The sequence below is a fragment of the Pelodiscus sinensis genome, chromosome 1, assembly GCF_052426305.1.
Source record: "Pelodiscus sinensis isolate ZL-2025 chromosome 1, ASM5242630v1, whole genome shotgun sequence".
In the NCBI taxonomy this organism is placed as follows: Eukaryota; Metazoa; Chordata; order Testudines; family Trionychidae; genus Pelodiscus; species Pelodiscus sinensis.
In genome coordinates, this window is record NC_143052.1 from 326,022,482 (window position 1) to 326,043,189 (window position 20,708).

The 20,708-nt window shown below is 42.9% G+C and overlaps 1 protein-coding gene across 5 annotated transcripts in view; it reads right to left on the reverse strand.

Moving 5' to 3' along the window:
- PGR (progesterone receptor) overlaps positions 1-20,708 on the reverse strand; it is a 91,779-nt gene that overhangs the window by 34,356 nt on the left and 36,715 nt on the right. For 4 of the 5 annotated variants that reach the window (XR_003088120.3, XM_006110833.5, XM_075919278.2 and 1 more), the window contains exons 3-4: positions 18,045-18,161; positions 2,971-3,276 (exon numbers count right to left, since the gene is read on the reverse strand). Coding sequence is in view for 4 of the 5 variants with exons in the window: in XM_006110833.5 (XP_006110895.3) it covers positions 2,971-3,276; positions 18,045-18,161 (423 nt within the window). In the remaining variant the exon portion in view is untranslated. The remainder of the gene's footprint in view (positions 1-2,970; positions 3,277-18,044; positions 18,162-20,708) is intronic. The other variant, XM_075919277.2, reaches the window with a different exon arrangement.

Genomic DNA, 20,708 nt, shown 5'->3' on the forward strand with positions numbered 1-20,708 from the left:
TTAGATTGGAATTGCACAGTTGCAGCACAAGTGGCATTGCAGTCACAGGCCACCTTAGTTCCAAAAACAGGAACAGGAATTTTTTCTATTTTTCTTTCCTGTACTGAGCTCCACAATTAATTAAGTTTTCTTTTGTAGAAATCACAAAGACTCTTATTCCACATAATGTTCTCTGAGCTTGTCTTTTCTTGTCATCTTTTTTGACTGGACTTAAGGGGAGCTGTGCCCCTCTCAAGTCACCTATGCCTTCATGCGCGTTCAACTTACAAAAATGTAAATGACCAGATACATCCAATGATGACAGAACATATAAGAGAGTTCAGGAGATCAACATATGTATTTAAAATGAAGCAGGGAGTAGAGAATATGATGAAAAGCAGGAAGTTGTGATTGAATTCATTCTGAAATGAGCAAATACACTGCTGTTGACTTCTCAACCTCAAATGTGTAGAATACTACATTCCCAAACAGAGCTGCATACAAGACTTACAAGAAAACAAGATAAATATACAAATGCAAAATAGCTCATTTCGCAAAAATACCAAATATTCTCATACATCTCCATAGAAAACAATTTTAAAAAATGACATAAAACACTGAAGAGACGAGATGGGTGAAGGAATATATTTTATTGGACCAACTTTTGTTGGTGAGAGAGACAAGCTTTCGAGCTACATTTGGATCCAGCACATATGTATCACAATATGTGGTGTACCTCTTCCAATCAACTAAATGCCCCAATAATAACAACTGTGTGGATGAACCCAGACAATCACTACGCTCTTGAATGAACTCATCCAGGAATATTGTAAAAGACAAAAAGACCCTGTCAACTATGGATGAACACGTTTGAAAAAGTGATCGCTCTATATCTGGTCTAACAGTTCTCATCCTCAAAGGAAATCTGTACAACACTTTCAGAATATGAGCCTGGTAGCTTAAATTCTTTACTCTGCTAGATACTAAAAATTATGAACTAAACAGAGACACTGAATTAATGTCTTATTACAAGAATCTATAACCCACAAAGCCCCTTCTTTTAGTTCTATGACTGCAGAGGTGTTACTAGGCCACTCTACCTTGAATGGTCCTTACACTATGTGCTAACTACTTATGCTAAACAATCTGTTCCATCTTGCATTTTGTTGGGATGCTTTGAGTACCCGAAGAAGAGTTCTGTGTGGCTCAAAAGCTAGTCTCTCTGACCAACAGAAGGTGGTCCAATAAAAAATATTACCTCACTCACTTTGTAACATCTAACACAGGTACACTGCATAAAACACTTAACATATTTTTCATTAAAAACAGCTACAAAACTATTTGTGCATTTTTAAATGAAATCAATTTCTGCAAAAGATACAAGTCGCACATTTGTTCATCCACCTCTACTCCATGGCTATGTCTACACTGCCAGCTTTTGCTGGCAGAGAGTATGCAAATGAAGACCTGATTAGCATTTTGTGCACTTCATTTGCATAATCTATTCGAGACGTTTTTGCACAAGCCATTTTTGCACATAGGTAATAAAAGATATTACCTATGCCTCTCTGGAGAGGCATACGGATCTTGCGCAAAAAGGGGGTTTTGAACAAAAAGGAAATGTCCACACTAGGGGTGTGTCTAGACTACATGCCTCCGTCGACGGAGGCATGTAGATTAGCCAGATCGGCAGAGGGAAATGAAGCCGCGATTAAAATAATCACGGCTTCATTTACATTTAAATGGCTGCCCCGCTCTGCCGATCAGCTGTTTGTCGGCAGATCGGGGCAGTCTGGACGCGACACGCCGACAAAGAAGCCTTTCTTGATCGGCACAGGTAAACCTGGTTTCACGAGGCATACCTGTGCCGATCAAGAAAGGCTTCTTTGTCGGCGCGTCGCGTCCAGACTGCCCCGATCTGCCGACAATCAGCTGATCGGCAGAGTGGAGCAGCCATTTAAATTTAAATGAAGCCGCGATTATTTTAATCGCGGCTTCATTTCCCTCTGCCGATCTGGCTAATCTACATGCCTCCGTCGATGGAGGCATGTAGTTTAGACGTACCCTGCTTGTTTTTGCGCAAAAACCCCTTGCGCAAAACCGGCTTGAATAGATTATGCAAATGAAGTACGACAAAATGCTAATCAGCATTTTATTTGCATACTCTCTGCGGGCAAATGCCGACAGTATAGACAAAGCCCATGAGTCACTGGATCTTTCCTTATTCAGTGATATCAGAGTATTTGTTTAATCTTTTTATACATAATACTTCTTTAGTCTTCTAACACCAAACTTTGTTGCTCTCTGTTTTTCATTGTTATTTTAAAAACCATCCAAGCTATAAGATGAACATATAATAGAAGTCTAAATAGTCTTACACCTAAAGAATATACAGCATATTTTTTAAAAGTGTATTCATTTAGAGGTATTCCTTTAAGAAGGCCCTACTGTCTGATTAAAATAGATCGCTGGTACAAAGAAAGTCCATTTTTATACTCTTGTGGTGAGCTGGCAGTGTTATCCCTTTTCAAACTTAGTGCTTTATTACTTATTCAATTACATTCCTTTATTGAGGATTATTATGCATTCATTAAAGTATTCCATTTCCGTATATGCCTTGTTTTAGTGCACAGCAAGTAAACAGTCTCAGCAGAGCCGACAGCTTTGCTGGACCCCTGGACAAGGTGAGGGAGGGGAGAAACCCAGCTGGGGGAGGAAAGGGCAAGCCTGGGCTAGGCAGCCCACAGCAACATCCTCCAGAGTGCCGTGCCTCCCCCAGACAACCCTCGGTGCTGCTTGCAGTGAGTCGCCTGGTGCTCCGGCAATGATTAAAAAGACCCAGGGTTCTGGGCCTTTTTGTATGGCCAGGCCCGGGGCAGTTGCCACCTTTTCCCTCCCTCCTCCTGTCGGCGGGCCTGGGAGGACTAAATACTTTTTAGGTACTTTTGATGACACTTATTTGCATTAATATATAGAGAAAGATGTTATTACCTGGTAGTGATTTAGACCATTTGACTACACAGAGGAGTTGCCGTTCACATAACTGATTGAGACTGGTCAGCAAAGCACTTGGGGTTTCAGGTCGTGTGTTGTCATAACCTGCATAAACCACTTCTGGCTCAATGCCCTGTAAGATGGTGATCAGTGAAGGAACAAATGGTATTTCTTGATTTGGCGAAAAGGATACCCTCTGGGTTACAGCGTGGCTTTCATCTGGAAGGGTCACTGGCTGCTGGAGAGCAACAATATCTAGTGTCCTCATAACTTTGACTTTGTTAAACTTTTTAAACTTTCGCCCTGAGGAAAAATAATGTAATGAAACATAAAAAAACAGATTCCCACAAAGCAGATTAACTCTTTCAGCATCTCTTAGATTACACTTTTAACCCTGGATTATTTCTTCTACAGCTCCAAATTACATATAATTCAAAACTCTTACAGGAAATTCTTAAAGCTTTGTTCTGGTTTGGACCAGGAAAGAAAGAAAGACATGAAAATATGCTGATGAAACTTCCCACCATATATACTATCTTACTGCAACCTGATGAAGTATTTCCTGGTTCACCTCCCACTATCCTGTCACATGAGGATGGCTGAGCCAATTGATTCTTCAGTTCTGTTTCTGCTGAATGTAAGTCAATTATACTGTTGACATTGTTTTCCTCTAACCTCAGAAAAATATAAATAGTTCCCTGGTATAAATAAGAAGTTCCTTATTTCCCGTTTCCACACAGAAAGACTTCTGACTTCTCTGACTTTCACTCCTGATATAGTTCCCTCTGCTAAGGCAGATGGAGTATGAGACTAGAACCCTGAGGATACGAGGAAGGGGTCAGATAGTGTGAATATACAGAGACAACACTCAACACAAACTGCATTTATTAGTGAATAACCTTTCTTTCTTCTTCCACACTTCCAATTAAGCACCATGCCTAGGAAGGTGGACCAATGAGTGCTATTTAAACAAAAATTACAGGATTGCCCTCTGAAAATGAGCGTTAGATCTAGATGTCAAACAAAGAAAGCTGAGCAAAGTAAACATATGTACAGAACTCCACTATGAAAGCAGACAGTCCACGTTAGTCCTAGTAAAGTGAACTTAGATAGGGGTAGGCAAGGGATCTGGAACACTAAGATCTTGGATCTGCCCCATATTCCGCCCCACCAGGACCCTCAGGCAGGGTCAACCCAACCATCACAGTTCCCATTGGCTGGTCTCTCATCCTCTCACTGGTGCATGGCGCACAGAAGTACATGGAGCAGCTAGCCATTTTGAGCAGCTTGGGTCTGTGGCAGGCAAGGAGCCTGCCTAAAGGTCCTGCTGGGCTGCTAATCAGGAGCTGCCTAGGTAAACCCCTCCTGGTCAGAGCCTGCATCTAGCACCCCATACCCTCCTGCACCCCAACTCCCTTCCCAAGTCACCACCCAAACCTTCTACACACCCTCTCCACTGCCCCAGGTCACAGCACCCTCCCAGAACCCACATCTTAAGAATCTCTGGGGTTATTACCTCTGCTGACCTTGTCTTCAGTTCTCATCCCAGACCCATGAAGTAATATTTGAACTAGCAAACTTATCTTGATGCTTTTTCTCCCCCTTCTTTCTCCCTGGTTCCCCTAGCCACACACATGGTAGACTATAATTAGTGAGAAATTTCTAGCATGCTTTACAATACAAGGCATCTTTATTGTGATATCATTTCACTCTGGAGGTAATAGCATACCATTCTGTTTTTCTTTTTCTGGGTCACCGATGACCCCAGTACGAGTGTTATGTTTGTATCTGCCAGGGTGCCAATGGGAGAGCAGGCAAAAGGAACAGTTGCTCCAGGGCCCAGTGATTTAAAAGGGCCCGGGGCTCCGGCTGCTACTGCAGCAGCAGCAACCAGAGCTCTGGGCTCTTTAAATTGCTAAGGGGGCCCCATGCAACGTGGTCTGGGTGGTGCTGAGGACTGAGAGGAGGAGGCTAGGCCCCTAGACTCATCCCTTCTGCCTGAGGTCCTGCCCCTTTCAGGGACCCTGGAGCTGAACCTTCCCCCCATTGCTCAGGGTTTGGCAAAGTCTGTAGCCAGCCCTGTTTTCTTCACTAAGGAGTCACTATCCAGGACTACTTGCCTCTTCTTTTTAATAGTCCTGCAGCACCTAGAGACTACCAAAGAATGTAGATGGTACCATGAGCCTTGGTGGGCACAACCCACTTCTTCAGATGAATGGAGTTAAGGAGTCCAGGTTGCAAAATAAATAGCAGAAAAAGAGAGAGGATGGGGAAGGAAAGAGAAGGGAAAAAATGAGGGGAAAATGTCAATGTCCATGATAAATGAAGCTGATAGAGCGGGTTCTAAGTAGTCTTAAGTACCTGGTACTTGGCTAGTTATGTCACTAGGATGTAGAATGTATTACCCACTACACTGGGTATGTCTAGACATTTGGCCCCGTGTAGATGAGCCAAATGGTGGAAAAACCTCTTTCGGAAGAAAAGTGGAAAAAGATATGCAAATTGCGGTTCACAATTTGTGTATCTTTTTCCGACTTTTCTTTGTAGTGTAGCCATAGCCATTGTCTCACTTGTCTAACAAATCATGGTTATCTGACCCCTCACATCACTGGAATCTTACCATGCATTTCCCTAGGAGCAGTGTTAGATCACTGCTTGAGTTCTTTTGAAAATACCTCTCTACATATTTCTGATATTGGCAGATGATTTTTCTTGAAAAATATGTAATATGCTTCCCCAATGGTCTTAACAACTGTACTGGATCACAGATAATGTGTTAATCTAACTTCTAATTGTACACGTTTTTTTTTTGGTATACTAAATATTTCTGCATTAGTTTTTGGAAGAATAATACTGAAGAATTAGAAAAACTTATTTAGGAGATTATAAAACTAATTTTGTGTTTTAGTTCAGCTATAATTATACTTGCCTATATCCCCTGTAATTTGAAATCAGAGGTTTTGTGTCTTCCTTCCAGATTCAAGAGTAACACTTTTAAATAACGGCATTACCCTTCGGTAAAATGTGTGCAATGGGGGCAAGAATGTGGTCCTGAACAATCTAACTAACAGACCGTTAAACAGAATTAAAATAAGGCAAAGAGGCAGGAGAAAGATCTTCCTATTCTTTGTGAAACGACACATTCCATTAACAAATTCTCTGCTTACAGAATGATTTGCTCCACTACCAAGAGATCTAACATCTGGCTTAAAGTATGGGATACTGATTCCATTTCAAAGGGTAAATTAACACTTGCAGATTTCAGTGGCAAATAGGTATTGGAAAATGCACAAGAAAAAAGCTTTCAAAAAGTCTGAAGCATAATCCATCCATCCAACTGTTACTGTTTCTATTACCTGAAATCTTCCTCCTTCACCTGCAAAGTGGCTTTTGAATAATGGCACTTGCAGAATGGCATCCCATAGTTTCAGGAACCATGAGGAATGTAATCTGTTCTGGTTCCACACAAAGGCCCAAACAGTCCCAAAAGTTTGGAACTGAGATTCTGCATGCCCTATCACGTTAGTTCTTTCTTTTCCACAGTGGCTGCACTTGTAAAGACCTCTGTGCCTGAGGTGATTTCAGGTGGATTTATAGCCAGACGTTTCCTCTTGTTCATTGTTTTGTTGGACACGTTTTGTGAATTAGCTTCATTAACTCGGGTCCTACAACTGATAGGTGCCTCTTTTGCTGTTATATACAGTATATATTGGATTCTGTTACTTCCACTCCAACTCATCTTATTGATATGCTATAGATTTGAAATCACAAGGAATCTTCACTAGTGGAGGACACACGTTTCTAACAAATTAGAATGCATCAAAATAAAGACTAATTTACAGAAGTGCTCAGAAAATTGTTTTTTGGAATATAGTTAAGTGTCCTCCGATATAATGTACACACTATTTGCAGATCTTTACAGGACCGCAAATATGAGTCCTATCAGACTCACATTAGCAGTGGCAAAGCTTGGTACCTGCTTCAGGCTAGTCATGCCACAATAAGCCTCTGTTGCTGGAATTTTAATGCCCCAGGAAAAAAAATAGAGGGTTAACAATATTTGGTTTTTTAAACTGTATTATACAAAATATTAAAATTTATTTCCTGCTGTAAGATGAACAAACATCCCAAATTAGTCCTATACTAAATAAATAATGGTAATATCACTTCAGCCCTACCCCCATCATAACGTTAACGGCCAGCAAAGCTTGGACAGGTCTGTCACGAGGGTGTTCAGTCACACCAGCCAGCTTCAAGGTGCCCACAGTTCCTGTACATTATTGGACAGTAATGGGGCATGGGAACTATGTACAACTAGTGAACATAAACCAACAACATAAGCAAAACAACTTAAATGATAAATGCTTAACATTCATATGTGAGATTGAAGTTGCTGTGGTACATAATTCTGCACTTTGATTTTTCCTTTAAGCATGTGTATAAAACCACCCACCATAGTGCATCAGGCATTCTGTATTAGATAGTCTTCTCATTAGATACAAATGTCTTGCCCTCTCCACAACCAGTAAGTAGGTGAAATTATCAATGATTCATTACTCTTGACACAGTACCATGGTTTTGACTCCAAGGTCACTATGCTCCTGTGGTTCCATATGACAGAACAAGTCCTATACACTTCAGAAGGTTGTAAACAAGCTAAGGGAACAAAGTAGAGGTTTGTTGATTTTAACACATTTGCTGCATTTGCTGTTTTAGGAAATATTACCTGGGAAATCATTCAAATTTGATTACATATCAGCACTGTCAAATGCACTGAATGCTAACAGAAAAGTGATTTTCCAGCAGTGTGGCACAATAAAAAATCAGTGTTAGAGAATAATCATTTTTAAACCCATAGCTACTGATCTGGAAGAAAGGGCTAGGAATATTTTACTTCAAACTGGTGTGCTGTGAACTGCAGTAAAGACAAAGAGATAATAGAGATCAAGAGAGGTTGGAAATATCAGCAAGAAAAAATAAAATGAGGTTCAGCTTAGAAAAATAATTAGAAACATAGATGCACAGAAAGGGAGAACCCCAGAAAGTTGTAACATTCAAAGAAAGCTGAGATGATAATATTCAATTTGCAATGCAGTGTAGAAACAAACCAAGGCAAACCAATCACATATGCAGAAGTATCATTCACAAAGGGCAAATATGTAGAAGTGTAGGGAGGTGACAGATTAAAGTGTTTGGTTCCGGAACAACATTACCAGAAAGCTAATGACAAAACTGAGGGTACGTCTACACTACAACGTTAATTCGAACTTAATTCGAATTAGTTAATTCGAACTAAGCTAATTCGAACTAACGCATCTAGAACTAAAAACTAGTTCGAATTAGCGTTTTGCTAATTCGAACTAGCGCATCCACATTAAGTGGACCCTGAACCAGGCTTAAGGATGGCTGGAAGCAGTGCCGGCAGGGCATCAGAGGAGGACTTAGAGCGTGGAGATGCTGTCTCAGGCTAGCCGAGGGCTGTGCTTAAAGGGTCCCGACCCCCACCCCGGAAAGACAGTTCTCAGGGGTGCCCCGCTTGCAAAGCAGTCCTGGCTTGGATTGCCCGGAGTACCCACACTGGGCACATCACAGCACTCGGCCATCAGGGCAGCTGCACTTGCCGCAGGCTGCCATCTGGGGAGAGGGGGCAATTGGGGGGCTGCAGGAGAGCTTCCACCCCCAGAAGCCCGCAGAGCCAGCCCAGTCCTCCCCATCGGGGCACGTACCCCATTCCTCCCTCACCTCCTTCCACTTACCCTTCCCTAGCCCCTCTTCTTGATGTACAAAATAAAGGACAATTGTGTTCAAAAATGGAATCTGTCTTTATTGAACAAAACTGGGGGAGACTGGGAAAAGGAGGTGGGAGAGGGGAAGAGAGAGGCTGGGAGAGGGGAGGGCAACTAAAATGATCAGGGGTTGGGAACAGGTCCCCTATGTAGAAAGGCTAAAGAGACTGGGACTTTTCAGCTTAGAAAAGAGGAGACGGAGGGGGGACAGGATAGAGGTCTCTAAAAGCAGGAGTTGGGTGGAGAGGGTGCATACAGAAAAGTTCTTCATTAGTTCCCATAAAGAAGGACTAGAGGACACCAAAGGAAAGGAATGGGTAGCAGGCTTCAAACTAGTAACAGAAAGTTGTTCTTCACAAAGCAAAGAGTCAACCTGTGGAACTCCTTGCTGCAGGAGGCTGTGAAGGCTACAACTAGAACAGAGTTTAAAGGGACGTGAGATCAAGTCATGGAGGTTGGTTCCATGAAGTGCTATTAGCCAGGGGGTAGGAGTGGTGTCCCTGCCCAAGGTTTGTGGAAGGCTGGAGAGGGATGGCACAAGACAAATGGCTTGGTCACTGTCTTCGGTCCATCCCCTCCAGGGTCCCTAGGGTTGGCCGCTGTCGGCAGAAAGGCTACTGGGCTAGATGGACCTTTGGTCTGACCCAGTACGGCCATTGTAAGCTCAGGGCTCAGGGTCAGGGGTCTCAGTGGACCACCTTGATTTTCATGCACACCTGCTCCTGGGTGGCCAGGCTGGCAGCTCTCCTGCCCTAGCTGGCCACTTTCCTGTGCCTAGTGTGGAGGTCGTGGACGAGGTCCACGATGTCCGCACTAGCCCAGGCGGGTGCCCACCTCTTGCGGTCCCGGGCAAGCTCCCGGGAGCCGCCAGCCTGGTCCCGGGAAGAGGGGGAGGGCTGGGGGGCATCAGGTGGGTGGCTCGATCCGTGCCAGGTGCAGGGTCTGCTGGCTAGGTGCTGGCAGGCTTGCACCTGGCATGGGCACCGTAGCCAGCCCGTGCCCCTTTAAGGGGTCCGGGGCCGGGAGGGGGGCAGACGAGTTTCCCTCGTGTCGGCCAGAGTGGCCACCAGGGAAAGCTGGGGAGGGCTAGCCTCCCACTAGTTCGAATTAAGGGTCTACACAGCCCTTAATTCGAACTAGTAAATTCGAACTAGGCTTAATCCTCGTGGAATGAGGATTACCTAGTTCGAACTAAGCGCTCCGTTAGTTCGAATTAAGTTCGAACTAACGGAGCGCTAGTGTAGCGCCTATGAAAGTTAGTTCGAACTAACGTCCATTAGTTCGAACTAACTTTGTAGTGTAACTTTGTATGTAGACATACCCTGAGAGAGTGACAGCTTCAGGGGGTGTGACGACGCAGTTGGGGTTCCCCTAATCCTGCACCCCCACAGCAGCCAGAAGTCTCCACCAGTCAGCAGAGTAGAGAGGGGTTTATTGAGTTTCCAGAATACAGCACAGCATAGATGTGATGTGTCAATAGGAGGGGGGCTAGGATGCCCCAGAACTCTTAAAGCAGGTGGTCTGAGCTCCTAGTCTCCAAGCCCCCCTTCCTCCCTGGCTGTCTCAATCATGTTTCCAGCCCCAGACTAACTCTTCCTCACCCCCCATGTAGTACTTCCTTTGTTCCAACCTCCTTCCCTCCCCCCAGTCAGAACCGGTCAAGGCAGTGTCTGGCCCCCCTGCTGGGCCATTCTCACAGACAGGGCCAATAGGGGACAGCCCAAGCCTAGCGACTAGTACGATGCCCCACTACCTCACAGGGGGAGATGTGCTAGAATATAAAGTTCCACAAGGATTTCAAGTTTGTAATTATTAAGGAAGAAGAATTATTACTTAGGGCACTACAAATGCAAATTAGGCTGCAGTGTTTCTAGAGAAGAGTTTGTGAGTACGCTATACACCTATTTACTTACAACACATCATAATTAATTTTCAAATCAGCCAGGTGTATTTAATTGCTTAGAAATTAGTTTCTGGAAACATGTTGTTAGCATAATATATACACGGAATCAAATTCATTACTGTGCTAAGTAGGTGCTGCTAGCTACTCCCAGTGGTAAGTTTAATCCAATGCCTAGACAACCATATATGGCAGTCTATAAGAAGGGGAATTATTAAATGTCTGCAGACTCTGTAAAGCCGTGGTGTCCAAAACGCCAGCCACTAGCTTCATGTGGCTATTTGGCCAGTTTAGTGTGGCTAGTTCGCTATAGCAATAGCCACTAGAGTGACTACTGTTTTAAGAACTGGTTTGACACCACAGCTCTAAAGCCTCGCTCCCTGTCTCAGGTTGGTTAAGCAATAGTAAGTGTCTGCATTTAAGATTTCAGTGCATGATTAAGTAGGGACGTGAAGGTTTAACCATTTTACCAGTTAACTGGTGGGACTGGAGCAGCTCCCTGCCTGCCACAGGCAGGAGTTTACTCCAGCTCCACAGGGGCACTCCACAGAGAGGGGCTGTTCCAGTACAACCTCTGCCTGTGGCGGGCCGGGCGCCCTGCAAGCAGAGGCTGCTCTGGTGTCTTGGCCAGAGCAGCCTCCCTCCATGGAGAGCCAGGATGCTCTGGAGACAGGGACTGCTCTGACCGGGATGCTGGAGCAGCCTGTACCTGCAGTAGGCAGGGAGGGAGGCCTTCCAGCCCAGCAGTGGGCGAGGAGCAGCAGTATTTCAACTGGGTGCCCACTTCAGGGCTGTGTCTAGACTGGCAAGTTTTTCCACAAAATCATCTGCTTTTGCGGAAAAACGTGCCAGCTGTCTACACTGGCCGCTTGAATTTCCACAAAAGCATTGACGATATCATGTAAGATTGTCAGTGCTTTTGCGGAAATACTATGCTGCTCCCGTTTGGGCAAAAGTGTAGACAGCAGAGATTTCTTTTCCGCAAAAAAACCCCGATCGCGAAAATAGCGATTGGGGCTTTTTTGCAGAAAAGCGTGTCTAGATTGGCCACGGACGCTTTTCTGCAAAAAGTGCTTTTGCGGAAAAAGTGCTTTTAGCGTCCTGCCAATCTAGACGCTCTTTTCCGAAAATGATTTTAACAGAAAACTTTTCCGTTAAAAGCATTTCTGGAAAATCATGCCTGTGTAGACGTAGCCTAATAGTTTAACCTCCAATTCTTTCCCTTGGTAAAATATTAAGGCTGATCTCATTTCCTGTTGTTTCATTTATTTCCCCCTTTCTTGATAGATTTAATCCACTCCCATATTATAACATTTTTAGTCCTAGCGACAAGGAGTCCTGTGGCACCTTATAGCCTAATAGATGTATTTTTAGTCTATAAGGTGCCACAGGACTCCTTGTTGCTTTTGCAGATCCAGACTAACACAGCTACCCCCTCTGATTTTTAGTCCTATTTCTCATAAGCCTCTTTGCTCTTAAAACCTTGCAGCACATGCTGTACAAGAGGGAGCCTTTGGTCTCCGTAGGTGCCAGACGCAAGAGACTAAAACTCCATTGATCAGACTTGGAGGACATGCTCTAATGACAACACAGGTAGGCAGTGAAGTTGCCTGCTCCCTATCCCCACTCAGCAATGTCCTACCCCCATAAACAGCACATCTGGAACTGCTGACCTCATTTGGCTGCGGAAGCTGTAAAAGTGCAGCTACTTCATCTGGGGCGGAGATTGCTGGAGTCTTGTCTCCGGATCATATCGCCTTCCCTCTGCCCCCGTGTGCTCCTGGATATTCCTTTCTGATGAATATTGAAACATTCTTACAGGATCACTCTCCCAAGACATCAGGTGGGAAACATGACTATAGAGTGCTCCTGGGAGGAGAGATCTGCTGAGTCGTGTGCCTCCACAGGTTGTGAATACAGTAACAAGCAAAATTCCTACCTCGGAGAACTGTGCTAATGTGGAATAATCTCCTAAAATAAATGGAGGGGACATGCTATTTTGGCACATTTAGAACAGGAATGGCCAAAACTCTAGGGCTATGTCTAGACTACATGGAATTTTTGAAAGAGGATATGCAAATTCTGCGGGAATTTGCATATCTTCTTCCGACATCACTTTTGAAAGAGGATCTTTCAAAAGTGAAAGTAGTCTGGATGCGTTTTTTTCAGAAACAAATCCTGTTTTGAAAAAAACGCTCTTCCTTCAAAAAGGAGGTTTATCCGGTTTTTTCGAAAAAGGGTTTTTCCCCAAAAAAATGCATCCAGACTATTTTCACTTTCGAAAGAGCCTCTTTTGAAATTGAGATGACTCTTTAAAAAAAAAAGTAGTTTAGATGTGCCCTAGAAAATACACACTGTAAGGAACAATCCTGCTGTGGCAGATGGAGATACACTAGGGCTACGTCAACACTGGGCCCTTCTTCGGAATAGCCATGCTAATTTAGAACTTTGGAATAGGGAAATGCACGGGGGATTTAAATATCCCCCACGGGATTTAAATAAACATGGGCGCCGCTCTTTTTCCGGCTTGGGGAAAAGCCGGAAAAGAGCGTCCAGACTGGCGCAATCCTCCAGAATAAAGCAAGTAGGAATAAGAGATCCTCCGGAATAGGGCTTTATTCCGGAGGATCGCGCCAGTCTGGACGCTCTTTTCCGGCTTTTCCCCAAGCCGGTAAAAAGCGGCGGCCATGTTTATTTAAATCCGTGGGGGATATTTAAATCCCCCACGCATTTCCCTATTCTGACTTCTCTCATTTCCATAGCTATTACGGATTATGTGGCCAGTGTAGACGTAGCCTGGGGGTTTAAAAGTTAGAGAAGTAAGTTGTGAACATGAAAGGGAACGTGAATTTGCATTTGTTTGGTGGAAAGAGCATTTTAGTCTCTGCATTCTCTTTTGTTCAATATAAGGTGAATTTTGACACTAATACACTGCTACCATGTAAATGTACTTTTATCATGGGAATTATGGATCTTCAGCAGAAGACAATAGCACATCACGGATACAGATGCCAGAGTGATAAAGGGACTATTGCTCTAAGAATATGGATTGTTTAAATCATGCAGACTTACTTAAGTACATAAGAAACTACAAGATTGTTACATATTTTAAAATAACGGTATACTTGTTTTCTCAATGTTTTGCAGAAAGTATTCGGAACAGTCATTTACCAGCATGCATTTTCAAAGAGGTTCTTTTTACTACAATGGAAAACACTGGGTTTGTTCTCCTGGGGAGGGGAACTAAATATGGATTTAAAAGCACAATAATTTGCAGGAAGGTTTATAGCTGGTCAGTTGGCTCTGATTTATTTTCAGCAGCATAATCTCTTGAAGGAATGAAAGCCATTCGTTGTTAATGTGAATATACGTTGTCTTCTAAAGTGTGTTAGTGTCAGCTGGAAATGAAACATGACTAGCTGCTGTGACCATTGAGCAATCTAATACAATTTAGGAAACAAAATGATTATTGTAATTCAATTGTGTTTATAATTTCTTATATTTTGAGATACGATTGTTATTTCATAGCCTCTTGACCAGATCCTGTGTGTCAGAATCTACAATTTATGATTTTTCAGCACTGTTTGCTTTGCTCTTATAATATGCAGCAAGCAGCCCGGATGTCTCATTCTTTTCTTCAAATCCTTACACTAGTATTAGATAAATGGAAAACCAAGCATGTTTCCCTAATCCGGCATCCTCAAACCCATGCAAAGTACTGAAAAAAGTCAGCTCCCCAGATTTAAAACTTTCTAAACCACCTAAAGCTGTGATGATCGGACAGATCTCATGCAACAAACCAAGTTCCCATGAGTACGTAGGCAGGAGAACTTTTTGGAAATTCTAAGTGCTGATGACTCACCATGCTGCAGGCTCCTTGCTGAGAAGTACAAACTCAATACTCCAATCACAATATTAGGACCATGTGGAATTCTGTAGGTGTCTACACTTCACAGGACATAAAAACAGAGACCACGACCAGTCATACTCGTTAAAGACCTTAGGCGCGGCTCGGTGCTACACCAAATTCGGTGTACAAGGAGGCTACATTGCAGGGTCTTTTAGCCACCTTTGCATCCAGGCAGAAGCCCAAACCAGTTCTTGACATAATTTAGACAGCCCTGAAAGGGCCATGCAATGGGATCTATCAGAACTTTACTAGCCTCAGCTGGAGGTATTCGTGTCTGGACACCCCTACCTGAAGGAAACCCACTCAGACCAGGCTACAAGAGTTTGGAAAAGGTAGTGACTAATTGAGAGCCAGCAACCCAGCAAGCAAGCTTGTCTGCTTCTTCTCAGCTCCTAGGAGCAGTGCTGGGTGAAACAGGTGCAGGATAAGAGCTCATCAGTGCTAGCCCAGAACCCCAGAGTCCAGTGCGGGCCTTGTCCTCAATGACTGAAATTAAGTGGTTGCCTTTGAGTTTCACTTATTTAAAGGTGCTAACAGTCAAATTTTGAATTGCGTTTTTCTTCGTTAACTGTTCAGACTGATGCCACAGTTGGAGCATGGGCCAACCTCCTTCAAGAGATGGCTACACCTTGTGGTCTATATAGGGAGCACCTTCAGTAGATCAGATTTGGGGGTGACAGATCAGCCCCACCTGTGACCACTGAACAAAGCTCTCCTGCTATCCCCTGCCCTGCTCATGACAAGCCATTTGGTCCCTTATGTATTTCAAAAGTAAGTTAAACTGAACAGGAACATGGCACATTTATGCCAGCATAAGTATGTCCACACTTGATTTATTACCAAGTATGCCCATATGTTGAGAAGCCCTTAGACCCCAGCCTACACACTCTTAAATATATACTTAACTTTATGCATATGAACAGTGCCTCTTGACATTGGGTAACAGCCACATCTGTGGAAGAAGCTGTGTGATCCACACTGTAAACTGAGGATTCCAGGGTGTTTGCCAGAGGTGAGAGGTTTCCGTGTGGATACTTTTACCACCCCCCCCCCCCACTCCATACTACCAAAATCACATGCTTGGGCTTCCATTATGGCTACTGCTCCTGAGCTCGCCTACAGAAAGGGGGCAACCATCCACTAAAGAGGAAACCAAGAAGAAAAAGAGTCTCTTAGGCCACCTGGATATTTTAGCTTTTTTTGTTTGTGGTGTTTCTTTACAGAGTAGAAACAGAATCTCGAGGAACTCTGCCAGCTCCTCCCTCACATCCATCCTGCTCCATCTGCAGAGCCTGAACCCCAAAGGGTCTTTAGTGGGAATGGGACATAGGGAAGCAAGCTGTCAATCTCGCTTTCCCTTCCATGCCCATAAATCCCAAGCCCCATATGTGGGCACAGACTCCAACTCCCCTTCGTGTGCATGTATAAGGTGACACATGGAATCCTAGGTCCTAAATATCTACCATTTGTGGTCAGCTACAGCATTTGCAAATCAAAACATGACTGAGGTGGGCATTTCTCTTCTATGCTTTGGTGCAATAAGCAGCTCCAAGACTGATCTGGATTAGACCAAGTGCATAAAGCAAACACCAAAGAAAATCCTGCTCACATGAATAACAATCTGAAGACAGAGTATAATGTAATATATGTAAGAAATTGTTTTAAGAGATACAAACATTTCTTCTGTTCCCCAGCTGTGCAGATAAGATATTAACAAAGTGCCAAGGGCATTAAGATCTAATATGAAAAGAAGAGGGATGGGAAGATGTTGTACCTTACCACATAAGAAAAAACAAAATGATAATTTTTATCTGTATTCATTTAGATCACTGAAAAAGGCTAAAACAGAGTAATACACTGACCCTCAGTTCAGAAATATCTGGCACCAAAGGGTGTTAGAAGCATACAAAGTTATAAACATCTAATTTTAGTCTGAACTAGATTTTTACATAAATACTTTCAATTATGAAAGGACATAGGTGGGAGAGACTATAATCACTCTCAGTGTGTAATCTTGGGGTTTTTTTACACTGAAGCTAGTTTACACCACTAAATGAATGCCATTCCAAATCTACTAGTTTATCCCATTTCTTCTTTCTTTGTATTTTTGAAATGATTGTTTTACTTCTCTTCTATTAAAAACAAGTATTCCTGTGGCACCTCAGAGACTAATAAAATATATATAGTAATTTTTGTTATTTTTTTTTAGTCTCTAAGATGCCACAGGACTACTCATTGTTTTTAAAGTTACAGATTAACATGGCTACCCCTCCGAGACAGCCATAAATTTTAAATGTTCAAGGTTAGTGGGAGTTAATGCTAAAATGCTACATCAGCAGTTTGAAAAAAATACAAGGATAAGGTTTTTTCTTTCTGCATGTAAGCACGCCAAACTTATCCTGTGACCGAACTGTCTCACTATAAGGCTGTAGCTTCCATGCCATGGATCTGTTGAAGCACATTATTCAACTTTCCACTAGCTGTGCCTGAGGTTACACAGAAGAAGCAGAATCTACACCAACTTCTCTGTTCTATTAATGCTTAGTTCTATTAGTTCTCAGCTCCCCCTGTATCCAGCCCATGTAGTGCCAGAACTAACAAGCCCGCTCCCAACTCACTAAAGTGGGGAGACAGAATGCTGCTGCCCCCCACCCAGACCAGTGGTGGGGAGCACACAAGAGTATTTCCCTTCACACAAAGGCTGTGTCTAGACTGGCAAGTTTTTCTGCAAAAGCAGCTGCTTTTGCGGAAAAACTTGCCAGCTGTCTACACTGGCCGCTTGAATTTTCGCAAGAACACTGACGATCTCATGTAAGAAATCAGTGCTTCTTGTGGAAATACTATGCTGCTCCCATTTGGGCAAAAATCCTTTTGCGCAAAAGCTTTTGCGCAAAAGGGCCAGTGTAGACAGTTCAGATTTGTTTTGTGCAAAAAAGCCCCAATCGCGAAAATGGCGATCGGAGCTTTTTTGCGGAAAAGCGCGTCTAGATTGTCATGGACGCTTTTCCACAAAAAGTGCTTTTGAGGAAAAGTGTCCGTGCCAATCTAGACACTCTTTTCCGCAAATGCTTTTAATGGAAAACTTTTCTGTTAAAAGCATTTGCGGAAAATCATGCCAGTCTAGACGTAGCCAAAGAGTATTTCACTTATTTCCCAAAACAAGTTCTCCAACTCCAAAATGATAAAATAAATATAAACCAAAGCCAGCAAGACCAGCCCTCATCAGTGAGCAAATTAGTGTATACATATGCAATACGGGACAAACTTTACTCCAGAAAAAAATTCCATGTGAAGGTGTTCTATTCAGAAGAATTTAAACTGAATTTACAAACTATTTAAAATTCCCAGACAATCCCTCAAGAAAAAAATTCCTTTAAGTCACTGAAGTTCTAAAGTAGCATTATTTACACTAATGTATTGCAGCGAAGATTCTGAGTGGTTATTTTCCAGAATGCAGGCTTTGTAAGAATCTTACCTCCAAGGACCATTCCGGCTTGACAGCACTTCCTCAAGCGACATGCTGGACAATTCTTCCTACGAATTTTATCAACTATGCAGTCATTCCTTCCAGCACATAAATAGTTATGCTGTCCTGTAAATGAGAAAACCAGAGTTAGCACAATGTTTCTGATTGTGTCAAGACTGTATCTGAACTGGTGTATGATGATCTAAAAATTAAAGAGACTTCAAACCAAAGGCTGACAAAATATTACAGGAATCACTACAGAGTTTTTTAACATTATCTTTCAGATATTATCATATGACACTGTTTTATTATAGTACAGGTTGAACCTCTCTAGTCCAGCGCTCTCTGGTCTGGCAAAATCTGTGGACTAGCATGATTTTAGTTAGCTGGAAATCCACTTATCATGAGTATGGCTAAGCTTCCTGCAGCCCCATAAAGTTTGTTTACAGCCACCAGTCCTTGCTCTCTGTATTCTCTGCTGTTATTTAGCTTCAATTTACGCCTATATGTCCTTTAACAGCCCAGTAAGCAGTGAAAATGTTGGTAATGCTGCTAGACAATATTGACTTTCCATGGTTTGGCAAATTCTCTGGCTTGGCACCAGTTAAGTCGCAACGGTGCCGGATTAGAGAGGTTCAACCTGTAATTGTTTTAGCTTCTTTATGGTTCACCAATCTTCCATAGCTCCAAAATAGGCATGAACAATCTATGCTGTTCGTGTTACTGTGCAATTGACAGTTCTTGCATAAACCAGGTAATAGGCCAGAATTTGGGATTTCTCCTTTTCTGGTTTTTTTCTTGGATTTTATTTCTCTCCTTTTAAAGCATTTTTTTCTTTTCCCCAGGATAATTAAGGGTGCTTTCCTTTGAGGGGCCAGCCCTCCTGCAAGGGGATGAGTATCCACAACTTCCAGTTCAGGCCATAGAAGCTGGGTCATGTAGCATCCCAGGAATGGGCCCTCTTGGTATGTTACATTTGTCCTGCAATTCCTTTCACTGCTCTTGGAAAATGTCTATTCTATTTTCAATTCTATTTGTTACATTCAAATTTCACAGCTGATACCATCATCAAACCTAGTATTTAATTTGTACCAGGACTGAGCCCTGGAATTCTAGACTTGGATGTTCATAGCTCAAGCACTTGCTGGCTTGCCATGTCAGTTAAGAAAGTAAAAAAGAAAACTGTTTGAGCCCCACATGTTTCACTGTAAACCAAACAAACTAAACACTAACCAAACCCATTATATATTGGGAGGCTTAATGCACAATCCTGACAAAATAAATAAAATATGTACGTTGTCTATAAAAGTTCAGAAATAGTAGCAACAAACATTTTCTAAGAGAAAAATATGTATTAGTGACATCCAAAGGGAATAGAAAGCAAAGCATATGAACTTTTAACACATTTGTATGACCACCACTGACAGGCTGCTGTGTCTACACTGGGCCACTTATTCCGGAAAATCAGCCGCTTTTCCGGAATAAGCTGCGAGCTGTCTACATTGGCCCTTGAATTTCTGGAAAAGCAACAACGCTCTATTGTACAAAATCAGCCGCTATTCCGGAAAAGCTACGCTGCTCCCGCTTGGGCATAAGTCCTTATTCCGGAACACTGTTCAGGAAAAGGGCCAGTGTAGATAGCCCAGTAGTCTTTTCCGGAAAAAAGCCCCAATCACAAAAATGATGATCGGGGCTCTTTTCCGGAAAAGCGCGTCTACATTGGCCACAGATGCTTTTCCGGAAAAAGGGCTTTTCCAGAAAAGCATCTGTGGCCAATGTAGATGCTCTTTTCCGGAAATACTTATATTATAGACACAGCCGCTGTGTCTATACTGGCATGAATTTCCGGAAATGCTTAAAACAGAATAGTTTTTGTTATAAGTATTTCCGGAAAAAGAGTGTCTACATTGGCAGGCTGCTTTTCCGGCACATGATGGTGATGTCACAGCCAAAAGAGCAAATGGGATCCTGGGATGCATAAACAGGGAAATCTTGGCTAGGAAAAGAGATTACTTTATCTCTGTATTTGGCAGTGGGTCAACCAGTGCTGAGATACCGTGTGCAGTTCTGGTGCTCACAGTTTAAGAAAAATGATGATAACTTGGAGAAGGTTAAGAGAAGACTCATGAGACTGACTAAATGATTAGAAAACCTGCCTTACAGTGACAGACTCAATAAGCTCAATCTGTTTATGTAAGCGGGGGAATGGTCCCGCTATTGTGGGGAACTTTCCTGGCTTCTATACTATGCCGGTGAAATAAACCAACGAAAGAATCTGAGTCCCCGCTCCCACTTCCTTTACCCTATGGCATCCCTGACCTTGAGGGCTCCCCTTCCACTCTCCTGAGTAGCAGAGTCCTCGAAATCCCAACAAGGCTGGGCCCAGGTTTCCTGGGGCTTAATCCCTGACCTTGTAGTCACTTGGCGTAGGGTCTAAGATGTCCCCACTCTGGGGTGCTCTCTTCATACTGCATGCTTTCTCGACCCAGTGATCATTTCATATGGCTCAAAGCAAACACAATTTATTAAACATCAACTGTTTGAAGAGAAAACAATAAAAAAAATCAAAAGGTTAAATGAGAACACACAGTCCTGCTCTGTAGCATGGGGACATCACAAACAACAGTCTGCAGAGTGTAAGGACAGTTCACAGACTGTTCCTTATAGGTCCCA